The sequence below is a fragment of the Lates calcarifer genome, linkage group LG8 (assembly GCF_001640805.2).
Source record: "Lates calcarifer isolate ASB-BC8 linkage group LG8, TLL_Latcal_v3, whole genome shotgun sequence".
NCBI classification, from domain to species: Eukaryota; Metazoa; Chordata; class Actinopteri; family Centropomidae; genus Lates; species Lates calcarifer.
This window is the reverse complement of record NC_066840.1, coordinates 10,838,116-10,851,765: the sequence shown is the minus strand read 5'-3', so window position 1 is coordinate 10,851,765 and position 13,650 is coordinate 10,838,116. Positions and strand designations below refer to the sequence as shown.

General features: G+C 42.6%; 1 protein-coding gene and 1 long non-coding RNA gene across 3 annotated transcripts; one reads left to right on the top strand and one right to left on the bottom strand.

The window, feature by feature from the left end:
• Positions 1-858: 858 nt before the first annotated feature.
• On the top strand, positions 859-11,909 carry LOC108899202 (soluble guanylate cyclase 88E). 2 transcript variants are annotated; one of them, XM_018699510.1, is made up of 20 exons: positions 859-950; positions 1,097-1,299; positions 1,509-1,649; positions 4,225-4,364; positions 4,518-4,652; positions 5,278-5,401; positions 5,502-5,621; positions 5,781-5,865; positions 6,260-6,346; positions 7,145-7,262; positions 7,799-7,928; positions 8,122-8,268; positions 9,032-9,178; positions 9,271-9,427; positions 9,511-9,620; positions 9,760-9,849; positions 10,471-10,629; positions 10,736-10,873; positions 10,971-11,165; positions 11,196-11,909. In XM_018699510.1, exons 2-19 carry the CDS (start codon positions 1,180-1,182, stop codon positions 11,121-11,123), a joined length of 2,301 nt encoding a protein of 766 aa, XP_018555026.1. In that variant the 5' UTR covers positions 859-950; positions 1,097-1,179; the 3' UTR covers positions 11,124-11,165; positions 11,196-11,909. The 2 variants fall into 2 exon arrangements, with proteins under 2 accessions (XP_018555026.1, XP_018555025.1); XM_018699509.1 differs by having other exon boundaries at positions 10,971-11,909.
• Positions 11,910-12,210: 301 nt separating this feature from the next.
• On the bottom strand, positions 12,211-13,079 carry LOC108899204 (uncharacterized). The gene is made up of 2 exons (XR_001963526.2): positions 13,003-13,079; positions 12,211-12,681 (listed from the first exon to the last, which is right to left on the bottom strand). It is a non-coding gene; the product is annotated as an uncharacterized LOC108899204 (long non-coding RNA).
• Positions 13,080-13,650: the final 571 nt, after the last annotated feature.

The window sequence follows — 13,650 nt, the reverse complement described above, 5'->3', positions numbered from 1 at the left end:
CTGTGAGTTAGGGGCATTCTGTGTGCCTCTCGGTTATTTAGTATTGTAAAAGATTGTTGCCATTGGTTTTCATTCATTACCAACTGCTCAGAAACTCCAGTTGTCATTTCTGCCTAAACTCATTTTTATGTGTTACAGCAGAAGTGATGCCCTTTAACTTTATATTTGGTTGCCCTTTTTGAACTCAAGTTTGTCTTTATCGAGCAGCCCCACCCCCCTCCCCCAACAAATTGATTCATTGAGCTCAGCAGGAGCCTGGAGGGAAAAAACATTTTCTTTATCCCTGTTGAGATTGGATATCGATTTCGCACCTGCCCTGCTCCACAATACCACTATCCCCCAGCGGGACACCTCCAAGCCTCTGAAAGAAAATGTGGAGTCATCCTGAGTCACAGAAAATCATCTGTAGACACACAATGGAAGTTGAATAGTTGCTGCCAAATGTGTTTGTTTAGTAGAAAAAAAGCAAGTTTGCTTTATAAAAAGAAACCAGATTGTGTTAGTAGCCTTCTTTTAAACAAGGAAAGTTTCAGCTTTTGTGTGGCGCTGAATCACACAGAGCCTCAGTGATTAGAATCAATCTGTCATTTCCACTTTATTCAAACATACTGCCTATGACAATTCATTACAAATGGAGTTATTATGAATCAAGTATCTATCAATAACTCAGTGATTTTAAGAGTCTTTTTCTAGCAGAGAACAATGATGAAAACAGGATGAATTCTCGTGACTGGAGTCATCTGTGTTTGAGAGGTTGCTTCCGTGGTGTGTTTATGTCACATAGAGAGAGGTGCACAACCACCAGGCACTGACAGCTGACACAAGAACAATAGAGGCCCTCTCAGACATGAGAGCTTGTGTAATTAGGCCACCTTTAAAACCATTTGCCCTATTGGCCCTCAGATGAAACCTTATTTGGCTGGCTAGTCTGAGGAAGTTCAAAACGTCAGGTATAGCGTTGAGAGCAGGAGGAGGCAAAAGCAGCAACATTCAATGCATGGCTTTTTATAGCCTAACGCTGAAAGCTACATACATTTAAATTCAGCTTGCAGCACTGAAAAAGTCATCATTCTGAACTTTTCTTATTTGCTTGCAGGTGCCTTTGGGAGGACTGCTGGAAGTCAATCAGTCAAACGTCTTGACAGTTGCTCAGTTTGAGCTTCAATCCAGGGAGATATAATGTACGGGCTGCTGTGCGAGAGTCTTCACGACTTCATCAAGGAGTCGTATGGAGATGATGTGTGGAAGCTGGTCAGAGAGAGAGCAGATGTCAGGTTACACTCCTTTGTCACCCACCAGGTACAGTGTCTGTGCTCCTAAAATGAATTATCTGATGTAGTGTATGCATAGAATAATAATAGCTGAGGTTGGTACCGGCTGTGTCTGTCCAAGTCAACTTGTTTGCAGATTTATCTGTCACTCTGTCTGCTTCTGTCTGACGTTTCATGGTTCTGATGTCAAAAAATCTACTTTTCCAAGTGATAGTGTCTGCGTCTGTGTATCTGCAGGTGTATAGTGAGAGTGTGATTCCCCGAATTGCAAAGGCAGCCAGTGGAGTGACAGGCACGCCCTACAATGAGCTGATGAATTCCTGGGGTGTCTATTTCCTGGGCTTTGTGGGGAAGTATGGCTATGACAGGATCCTCAAGGTGAGAAAAGATCTCAGACTCGGAACTGTGTCTTTTGGTGGATATGTGAGAGAATTATTAAATACACAGTAAAACCAGAGTATGTATCTTCCATTGTGCTGATGAGATGTTTTTTGTTTTGTTTTTTTTTGCCCCTAATGGTATTTTATATGTATTATTGTGTTGTATTGTTTTGTATTTCAAAACAACATCTGCCAATTAGAGAGATTAATGAATGTTGTTGTGTTAAATTACATTTTCCTCTTTATGAAGTCCTTAGACAAACGAAGAGTGAAAATGTAACTCATGACATGACAGATTTTGCACATCTTCCAAAATAAGTAAGTTAAATTTATTTCCAGAGCATATTTAAACACAGTTAAGGCTGAGCAAAGTGCTGTACTAAAGAAAAATTAAAATATAAAGACAAAAAAAAAAAAAAAAATCATGATAATAGATTGAAAAATTAGTGGACCAAAAAGGCCACTGAGTAAAATGTGTCTAGATTAAAAAACCAGAGATGGAGGGAACACATCTCTAACAGCAGCTGGCTTTATAATGGTTGAGCAGCAACTGCCAAGCATCTGTCACCTTTTAGTTCATGACCGTGGGACATACAAAAGAGATTTGCTGTCAGATATAAGAGACCTAGGAGCTGAGTGCCAGAGAATGAAGGTCTGTGATATAAGATGGGGCCTGACCATTAAGAGGCTTGAAAGCAATCAACAAGGTCTTAAATTGAATTCTAAAATGAACAGGGAGGCAATGAAAGGAGGCCAGGACTGCAGTGATGTGCTAGCACTTTTAGTACCAGTCAACATCCCTGCAGGTGCATTTTGGACCATCTGGAGGCAACTTAACGAAGACTGGGGAAGGTCTACATTTAGGGAATTGCAACAGAACCAATTTGTTTGTCAGGTTTCTGGTCTCCTCATATGGGGTCAGGTGACTAGCTTACTCCTGACACAGCTTCTGAACTTACAGGGACCAAAAATGATTTACCATCCAGCCTTTAGTATCATCAGAACAGTCCAGGAGAGGCTGTAGGAAATCCTAAGTTTTTAGTGGGAGGTACAGCTGTGAATCATCAGCACTGAAGTGACAGGAGGTGTTATACTTCCTAATAATGTTTCCAAGAGGGAGCATGTACAGACAGAATAGAAGTGGCCCCAGGATGGACCCTCCAAGGATGCCACAGATGAAAGGGGCAGAGGAAAAGTGACCTATAGCCACTGAGAATGTCCTATGTTTAAGATGGGATTTAAACCAGTTTCATGCTGTACCCTTAATACCAACACACTGTTGGTGAGATGTATCAAAAAGATGTCATCATCAAAGGCAGAACTGAGATCTGGTAAAACCAGGATGACATTTTCCCCAGAGTCAACAGAGAGTAACAGATCATTTGTCACCTTTAACAGAGCTGTTTCAGTGCTGTATAGGCCTTTGAACTCTAATTGAAACAGATCAAGGATCTTGTTGGTAGTGAGGAATGGTTACAGTTTTTTACAGTACAATTTTTCTCCATTATTTTTTAAAACAAAGGGCATTTTAGAGATGAAATTTAAACATTTAGCATCAGGGCTATAATTTTTGAGCAGAAGATGAACAACTGCATTTTTAAAACTTACAGGAACAATGCCAGAGGCTAAGTAAGAATTAATAGTAACTTGCATGCTAGGACCAATTATATCAAAAGTATCCTTTGTGATACAGGTGGGAACAACATCATGGGGGGAGGTTGTGTGCATGACTGTTTGCACATTGTGGGTTTATATGTGAAATCACTCAAGATCAACAGATTGTCATGCAAAGGAACAATATGAGACAGGAAGTGAGAGAAACCTGGTATAAAGTCTTTATCTGGTTTGGGAGGCCAGATGAAGACACAGAATAGTCATAGATTCTATTTTCTAGAGGGTTAGTCACACATTATATTTGTACAATCTGTGATTCAAATGTAGAATAGCTTCCAAAAGAAAGAGTCTATAATTTATCCTGATGCTCCAGAACCATAGCCTCTCCACCCCCTCTAACAACACACCTAGGGGGTGTTAATGAAGAAACAGTGTGCTGGACACAATTCACAAAAAATGGTTGACTCACCATCACCAGTCCACAAAAATTCATCCAAAAATAGAAAATCCAAATCACAGGAGGTGAAAAAGTCATTTAAAATTAATGCCTTATTAGAGCCAGCCCTACTGTTAACCAGGACCACTGGCTGAAAACAAACGACAGGTCACTTTGACTGTTGAATGTATTCCAGTGGGTGAATGTTCACCCCTCTGCTCCGGATGCACAGTCTCGCTGGAGCAGAGCAAAAATCTCTGTGCCCTGTGTTGTGTGTGAGACAGACCGGGCCCGAGAATTCAAGAATAAAGCACCCACACTTCTTTCCTGGTCTTCACACCTCCGCAGTTTCCCCTGCTTCCGTCTCCTGTGCAACTGTTTTCACAGGATGACTAGTTCTTCCCATGATGAATAAACTGACCTTTCTGTGTAAAATCACTGGAGAGTCCTTTTAAGAGTCCAATTAAAAATGGTACAGCAACTCTCTTAGATGTGGCCTGTCTCCCTCTGTCTCCTCCTTCAGGTGCTGGGCCGTCATGTACGCGACTTTGTCAACGGCCTTGACAACCTCCATGAATACCTGCGCTTCAGCTACCCCAAGGTGCAGCCCCCAACCTTCTTCTGCCAAGAGGAGTCTGCTACTGGAGTCACCCTCCACTACAGGTCTGAGATGAGGAGGAAGGGGGGCAGAGGGTTGAAAGGGGCAGATTTATCAGGCATCAGATGTAAAAATAGAAGCACAGAGCAAAAATATTGAAAGCTGTGGCATCAATCTCTTTGGAAAGACACTGAAATTTCTTCCTCTGCGGCCCGCAGGAGTAAGCGTAAAGGCTACCTGCACTACGCCATGGGTCAGCTGAGGCAGATGGGGAAACAGTTCTACGACACTGACATCCATGTGGAGGTGCTGTCTGAGCAGATGGTCGGAGACTACTCCCATGTCACCATGAGGTACACACACACACACACACACACACACACACACACACACACACACACACACACACACATCTTTTTTATACTCACTGGTGGGCCCTGGTACTAGTTAATCACAGATTAGGATGTTACATAAAAACATGAAACCAGTGGTTACCAACCTTTTAGGCTTGTGACCTCTTAATGTATGATTTCCCCTCTAAACTGTTAAAGGTAAAATTAAACAACATTTTACCAAAAAGGAGCAAAGATTAGACAAACATCAAAACATTTACATATCTTTGTTTTTCTTCTTTTCTATCCCATTCTAATTATTTCGTTGCCCCTCAGATTTACAGTATCTTGTGAGACCCCTAACTGTGAACACACAGTTAAAAGAAACTACACAACCACAACAGTAAAATGCTGCATGTGTGCTCATGCATCACTACTATCAATCCAATAATGAAATAAGATTTCAGCCACAGAGGCTTTTTTCTGCAAAACAAATACATTTACTGTTGATAAGTTTGTTTTATTGATCATGTGTACTTTTACAGTTTTGTATTAGCACTTTTACTTCAGTAGGAGAAATGAAAACATCCTCCCCCACAGTTTGTCCTCAGCTTTAAACTTAAAACTGATCTGTGTGTCTGTGCAGGCTGAACTTCGACAACTCAGCCTACCGCTACATCATGAAGGAGGATGAAGAAGAGCAGGAGATTTTGCCCATTACCTCAGACTTCTTCTTTGAGGTCTTCCCCTTTAATATTGTCTTCAGACAGGTAATCCCTCTGAGTTACCCTCCTCAACTTCCCAAGGCCAGCTAATGAATGAAATGAAGCGTTAAATGAAAGAACAGTCACTGAGTCTTTGATTCTTTAGGACATGGTGGTGCATAATGTGGGCTCAGGCCTGGCCACAGTCTTCCCTGATCTGGATGGGAAGAAGATCAATGACGCCTTCTTGCTGGCTCGCCCCCTTGTGGAGTTCACCTGGAACATGGTGAGACATCATTTAACGTGTCCCCATTGCAGACAGTTTTAACATTTCCAGCCATGTCAGGTCAAATTTTAAGGGCGGCACACTGCTATAAACAATAATATATCTTAAAATATCAGCTTTAAACAGATTACAGATACTGACTTTGTAATCTGCGCACAGATTATCTCTCACCCCAACAACCTGTTTGAGATCATGTCCAAGGAGCCTGTGAAGAGGGAGAGGAACCTTCACAACCGAGTCCAGAGTAAGAGTGGGAGCCATGTAAACACTCGCAGGGGTGTGTGTCTGATGGTCAAGGACTCACAGGCTTGTGGTCAGATCAATTTCACCGCAGACAGACACAAAAGACATGCTGAGTTTGTGTTTCATTAAATAAAAGAAATAGAGCAGGTGTGCAGTAAAATGGATGTCTTTTCTCATACAAGAGCTCAAACATCAACATTTGACTTTGAAAACGCAGCTGAATTAAAGTTGTGAGTTTAGGAGGTCTTGCAGTTGCTGAAATTGAATTGTTTGATGTCTTGATTCAACTTAAATTGATCGAATTTAGTGGAACTGATCCCAGCCCTGTTTGTCATGAGTGGATGGCGTGAATATGAATGTTTGTGGCTCTGATGGTTGACCCTGTTTTTCCACAGATTCTGACTATGAAAATGCCAATCGCTCGGCTGATGTAGATGTGGAGCTCATGGCTTTCCAGTCCATCATTGGAGACGATTACAAAGGTCACAACCCTTCTGTTATCTAAAGGCACATGGCAAGACCTGGGCATACAGATACTGAAATAGTCTGGCTGACAATGACAAAATGAAACCTATTAAAGACACAGACACATTAAAATACAAAACAATCCACTGCTGATTTGCTTTCTTGTTGAGAGTTGTTGACTTGATGAGAGGATCGAAATCACTCTCATGTCTGTGTGCTGAATATGATGCTGGTGCCAGCAGCTTAAGTCACCATCGTTGACTGAAAAATGGGGGGAAATATCCATAGGTAACCAAAATCGACCTAGCAGCACCTCTAAAGTACAAAAAACTGAAGTGAAAAGGAGAGGATTTATGATCTTATGTGGTGGGGGTGGGGGGTATGTGTCTTCTTGGCTTGGAGCAATGACTTTCTAAAGTCTTGTTTTCACTGTGTGGCTGCCAGGCAACTGACAGAGACTCCAGGAAGTCACTGCTCCCATCCAAGAAATAGTCCAGCGCAAAACCCACAGAATGTAATTAGCTGTCATCAACCTTTAGACAGAACCAGACTAGGTGTTTCCAATCTTTATGCTAAGCTATGCTAATTGGCTCCAGCTTCATAGATGAGAGTGATATTGATTTTCTCTTCCAACTGCAAGAAGGCAAATAAGCATATTTCCCAAAATGTTGAACCATTCCTTAAAAAATGCTAAACTGCTATATTCATTAGGATGACATCGGTAACACAGTGCAGTTATTATCTACTGCTGAAATTTAACCTAACATGCCTCTCTAAATGTTTGTCTTTTTGGCATTTGAATCTGTTCCTCTTAGATGGTAACAGCGCTAATGCGATGGAGAGCTGGGGCGATGGGAGCCGCTGCCTGAAACTAAAAGGACAAATGAGATACATGCCAGAGTGGGAGTCCATCATCTTCCTGGGAACTCCTGTGTAAGGCCCACCCGCACACACACGCACACGCACACATGCATGCGCACAGACACATGCATACACACCCACAGACACAGATCTTTATTAAAACACTGCAGTTGAAAAGTAAAACATTCTAAAAAGCAGCAAGAGCTAAACTGAATTACGAGGATGGAAATAAAAGCCTGGGCAGTGAATCAAATCAGGGGCCCATTCTAACAGCACTTACCATGCATGAAATGAGCTGCTAATTAGCCTGTAATCAGACAGTGCAGCTCTTGTGAGCCTAATGGGAACCCATTTGCAACTGAGAGTGTTTTCCACAGAGTACATTACCAAAACATCTCCCTCCTCTTCTAAAACATTTTGTTTTGCAAGCAAATGTGCTTATGCCTGTATTGACAAAACTTACATTATTTATACTATAGGAAACATAAAATAACATCTGTCAGAATTACGGCCTTTTAATTCCAGAGTTTTTTTCATACTGCTACTATCATTTATTCAATCTATGATGTTATTTTTCTCTCTTACACTGTCTGTACGTGTGTGTGCAGGATGGAGAGTCTGAGTGCTATGTTTAAGACTGGCTTGTACATCAATGACCTGAGCATGCACGACTCCAGCAGAGACCTGGTTCTGGCGGGGACTCAGCAGTCAGAGGAGCTGAAGAGAGCTCTCATACAGGTTCCCTGAGCCAAATGTTCAGCTGCATTTTATATGTGTGATCAGCTCACTTGTCACTCTGTATTATGCAAAGTTGCTCTGAAGCCCTTCGTCTAGCAGCCCCAGATCACCTTCTGCCCACAGACCTGAGATAAAAGAAATGGATGCCAACTAACAGTGTTTTTTTCTGTCTTGCTCCCCATTGTGAGTGCAGGAGCAAAAGAAGTCCAGTAAGCTGGAGGAGAGCATGAAGATGTTGGACTATGAGATGAAGAAGACTGATGACCTTCTGTACAGGATGATCCCTAAGCCGGTGGCTAAAAGGCTGCGTAAAGGAGAGCCGGCTGTAAACACTTGTGAGGTCAGGATTGTAGACAGTGCCATATATACTCCACAATTTGCCCATGATTTTACACTTAAAGTGCCTAAAACAACAGAAGCAGCTGTCCCAGTGTTTGCTGCTTTTTAAAGCATTAGTTTGAGAAATATGTTAACCAGCTTTTTTAACCAAAAGTTAGATGAGAAGACTGATGCCATTCTTAAGGTTGTACAGTCAATAAAAAGTTACATTAGCTTATCTTAGCACAAAGACTGTAAACGTGAGGAAAAAGTTAACCTACCTCTATCTGAAGGTGACATAATCCTCCTACTAGCACCTCCGAAATCTACTAATTACAAACATGACTTATCATTTTAATTAATCAGCTTTAGAGATGGTGGAAGTCAGATTTTGTTTCCCCCCCGTTTCCTGTCTTTATGCTAAGCTAAGCTAGCTGGCCGCTGGCTATAACTTCAATGTACAGACATCTCTTTAACTCACATTCATGTACCAAAGTACATAATATATTTTAATGTTGGGCCTCGAAGAACAAACAGAGTTCAATGTACTGTAGACAGTAACGGGGTATCTAAACACACACACCCACACCCACACATAAATCCTCTGAATTCTTGCTACTTGTGGAGTCATCCTATTCGAGACTTTTTGCTATAGTGAAGTTCAAGTTGAGTGAGAGTGGCTTCCTGATGGTGCATAACAGTACAGACATTAAAAATGGCTCATGAATGCCTTCCTCCCCTCTCAACCTGCGTGCTCATCAACTTCCTTGTCACTTTTCTCCCAGGTGTTCCCAGATGTGACCATTCTCTTCAGTGATGTAGTGGGATTTACTCGCATTTGCAGCCACATCACTCCCATGCAGGTGGTCTCCATGCTCAACACCATGTACACGCTGTTTGACACACTCAGCGAGAAGCACCGTGTCTTCAAGGTTGGCACATCTGTTTTTTTCCCCCCTTTCTGTAATGTACTTTATACATAAGTGCTCCTGTTGAAGAGCAGCTGTTGTTGGCCATTTCCTAGGTTGAGACTATTGGAGATGCATACATGGTGGTTGCCGGGGCTCCAGAGAAGACTAAGTACCACGCTCATAACATTTGTGACATGGCCCTGGACATGGTGCGCTCCATCGATCACCTCAAAGACCCCTCCAACGGCAACAACATACAGATTCGTGTTGGTGGGTAGGAAGAGTGCAAACTTTTGTCAGTGTGTTTATGTCGGTGTTTGACTCAGTGAACTAACCTATTGTTCCGGTCGCAGGGATCCACTCTGGCATGGTTGTGGCAGGTGTGGTGGGACATAAGATGCCACGTTACGGTCTGCACGGTGACACAGTCCACACCGCATCTGCCATGGAGAGCAATGGCAAGGTAGGGAAAAGTAATGAGAAAGCAAAAGAAGAGGCTAAGAGCAGCAGGGAGTAGCTGAGTCAATCCACATATATTAACTACAGCGATGCTCTACTTCTCTGTGATCTTGCTGTGACTGGTCGTTGTCCATCTCAATCAGGAGATGCACATTCAGCTCAGCAGTGCCACCTATGAGCACCTGAAAGGAAGCCACTTCATCTTCGAAAGGAGGGGCATCATTACCATCAAGGTCAGGGGTCACAGCTATCACCATAGCAACTACAACCACCACACTAATTGCATTTACTCAGCCATTATAACAACATGTTATCATTTGCTGCAGAACATATGAACAATTCAATTCAAGTCAAAGATTCTTTATTTATCCCCAGAGGAGCAATTAAAGTATATGCAGCCAGGAACACACAAACTGATGTATTAACGATGCTTAAAGTAAAGTAGAAAGTGCATAATACATAAGAATTTCTATATTCAGTAAAAACTTTCTCAGCTCTGGGGAATCAGCATGCTTAGTATTCAGAGCTGGTAATTGCAGCTTGCTTGTTGATTTGCCAGTCTATTTTATCAGTGGGTCTGACTTTGAGGCTGTACATTCAGTGATAATGCCAGCAAAGCGAGTCTCGAAGGTTTCCGAGGTAGCTGATTACAGGTGCCAATCTCAAGAATCCAGTAGTGGCTCATTTTTCATCGGGGGAATTTTACCATTGAAAACCTGCCATTTTCTACCTCCATAACAGAAACTGCGCCTGTGAGCATACAGTATGAGTTTGAATATTTGTTCGTATGTCAGGAACCTTTATGTCTAAACCTAAATCCCTTTTACTTTTCTCTTCCCTTTATTCGTTTTTAGGGAAATGTTGACATTGAGACTTACTGGCTGAAGGGAAAGAGGGACAAGGATGGGAATGCTCAGGCAGCGTGTCCTCAGTTTGAGACTCAGACCATCAGCAAGGCCATCAGCAAGGCCACCATCTCAGGCCCTGAGGCCACAGGGGATGAGGAGGGACTGGTAAAAATACAGCTAAGACATGCTTGAATGGTCTACACTCTCATTTGCTTCACTGCCACGGTCGTCATCACTAATTCCTCGAGTCCTCTTCTGTCTTTGCCCCCAGGTTTTTCCTCTGGTGGCAGGGGAGGATGAGGATGATGTCAAGTCTATTCGCTCTCATCGCATCAAGATGGAGATTTCAGGCCACTCTCTGGAGGAGTCGATGGAGGAGTGCCGGGTGGAGGAGATGTCTGTGCATAAGGTGAGATGGAATATCTGGTGCTAGAATTTTAATGATGATTAGTGTTCGTGTTTCTTTTTTGTTATTTGTGTGACAAAATGAGCTGTTCCTTCCTCAGTCCCACTATAAGGACGCTCTGCAGGACGGCCTCCAGGACTCTCACCTGGAACTGGACTCACCTGAGTCTGACGGCAGAGACTCCATTATGGAATCGCGCGACAGCTCCTGTGACTCCCGCTGCTCCAAGAGCGCCATGTGCTCCGTGTCGTGAACCATGACAGGGCGCTCAGGCAGATGCTAGCTGATGCTATAGCCAGTAATACATATGTATTACTGTATCTAGAGCGCTTTTTGTACAAGTCAACACAAAGCTGTGAATGTTAAGACAAATGCCAGATAGGAATGCAGTTTTTGCTGTGATTTTGCCTTTTCTTGGGGCGTTCTAGTAGCAATGCCACAGCAATCTCTGATCACATGTTGTTTGCACTTGGACTAGACTGTAATCCTTGAAATCCCTAGTGGCCTTGGGTGGTGTTATATTGCATAGCAAAACCATCAGCGCTTATTTAGCTCTGACAGTAAGGAAATCAATCGCAGCCATCAGTGTTAATTTTACTCTTTGATCATTTTGAACAGCTGCCTCAGAGCTCTATCTGCCCCACGAGTGAACACACACTTCTCCAATTAATGCCTCATATCAGTCATCTCAAGGCAATTGCCACTAAAAAGTAAACGCTGAAGAATTTTGCTGTGTGTGCCCATTGTGTAACATGTTTTAGCACCATAAAGTGTTCACTGCCACACGGTTCGGCTGGACACAAGCCCAGTAATTTCCTGCACTGTCTCTTTCTGCTGCACCTTGTAGATTTGACATCTTGTTTTTCGTCCTGCGAGAAAGGAAATCACTCTCGAGTTTTTCCTCGGTCCCCTCTCTCTCCTCTCTCCTTCATCTCGCACGTCTGAATTCATTATTCTGTATCAGTCTCGTCAAATACGTGGCCACGGCGCAATGTAAACGCTTGTCAGCTTGGTGAAAATAAAGAGAGATGACTGCTGAGCTGCCTGTGGATCAGTTTGTTATTGTTTGTTTTGTCACTCAAAGGCTTTTGCGCTCAAACTCACATTTACATTTGCAAATATTTTACACTTTTTCATTGGAACACATTTCTCCCTGGATATAAATAAATATAGATATCTTCTTATTGTGAGTCTGTGTTCTCGCCTGATATATATGCACATGTACCTGCACCTTACTAAATTAGTAGGAAGCCTGTGATTGCCTGTTACTGCAGAAATCAATATCAGGCACATAATTATCAAATCAAATGGGAGTTAGACCGATGTCTCAAAGCTAATGCTGTGGTTTAAGCAGGTTTTAATTTTCAGTACTGCAACAAGACCAAGACCATTCTAAACAGAGTAATTCTAACATAAATACATTGTCATCAAATATCAGTTCTCCTGCCTCCCATGTCAGACAATGTTCCCCACTGACTGGTTATCAGATGAACTGCACTTATAGGTGGCGTCCTCTTGATCTAGGCTGCACCCATTGGCTCTGTGCGAGCCTTTGGGGGATGAGCCAATAGAGCAGTGGAAACAGAAAGCGTAGAAGAAGGCCAGCAGGAGCAGCAAGCAGACCACACAAAAAATAACAACAATCAGGATGGTGTGCACTTGCATGTGCAGTTCCTCCCATGGGAGTGACACGGTGGTGGTCGTTGGGGTGGCATTGAAACTGGGGCCTGGGGTCGCTGTGGGCAACTGCGGCTTCATGGAGGCCAGGTGGGCGACTTCCGGCATGATGGAAGGATGTGTGTCCTTCGTCACTTGGGGATATTTTGATGCAGGAGGAGGAAGAGAATATTTTAATTTGGTTTATCAAATGCATAGATGAACACTCAGTATTGATATTAAGATACTAACTCAAGTGGATTTCTAAAGCAAGATAATCATGTCTAATGTTTAAAACAATGAAAGCAAGTAGCAGAAAACAATAATTTTGTGCCATTCTTATTACAATAAAAACAATTCATTCATGTATAATTTTAACAACACAATTCCATAGTATTTAAAAGCAGTAGGTTAATTGCCTTCATCGCAGACAAGCAAACAAAGTCTTTTGTCAGCTGTCTGTCTTTTGTTCTTACCTGGAATATGTTGTTGCAGTCTCTTTTGATGAGCTGAGCTTGGGAAAAATGAAAGAAATGGAGGAGCGAAGGGGGAGGGCTGGATTGAAGAAGAGAGGTGACTGGTGGACCACGAATAACAGGGAGGGTTGCCATGGCAACACTTGCTGAGGGGCCACTAGCATGGAAGTGACATCATATCACCTCAAGAAAGTGCTTTTAAAGTATACAGAGATAACCTGTATTGAGATTTCAAACAGATGGAAGTGCACTGAGTGTGAAATATGCACAGATTCAAAACTACAGAAAGCACGGCCAAACCACCTGTAGAGTATGGACTCTGCAAAAAATAAAAAAAATGCTTTGGCCTCTAATTTATTGGTTTTTCTCTGAAACTGTGCAGGAATAAAAGTATCTGCCCAATCAAACATGAGCTTCGGAACAGCAAATAGAATTAGTGAAATTAGACAGTGCCAAATTGCATGTTAGTAAAGAGCAGAGCCTCCGCCTCAGCTCTGAGACTGATCAGGCTCTCCAATGCTGCCACCTGTTGGTTAAAGAAGCCAAAAGAAGCAGCACTGAACAACACACTGCAAGATGCAAACTCATCTCATCACCAGCCCCAGCTCCTGTGCCGTCTGGTCTCTTTCAAACAGCCATAACGCTCCT

What these genes read in the sequence shown, in the direction of transcription:
- LOC108899202 (XM_018699510.1), top strand. Translation starts at nt 1,180, where the DNA reads ATGTACGGGCTGCTGTGCGAGAGTCTTCACGACTTCATCAAGGAGTCG. An exon ending in GGGGCATCATTACCATCAAG is followed by an intron (nt 9,850 to 10,470) that starts GTCAGGGGTCAC and finishes ATTCGTTTTTAG; the next exon opens with GGAAATGTTGACATTGAGAC. An exon ending in CAGGGGATGAGGAGGGACTG is followed by an intron (nt 10,630 to 10,735) that starts GTAAAAATACAG and finishes CTTTGCCCCCAG; the next exon opens with GTTTTTCCTCTGGTGGCAGG.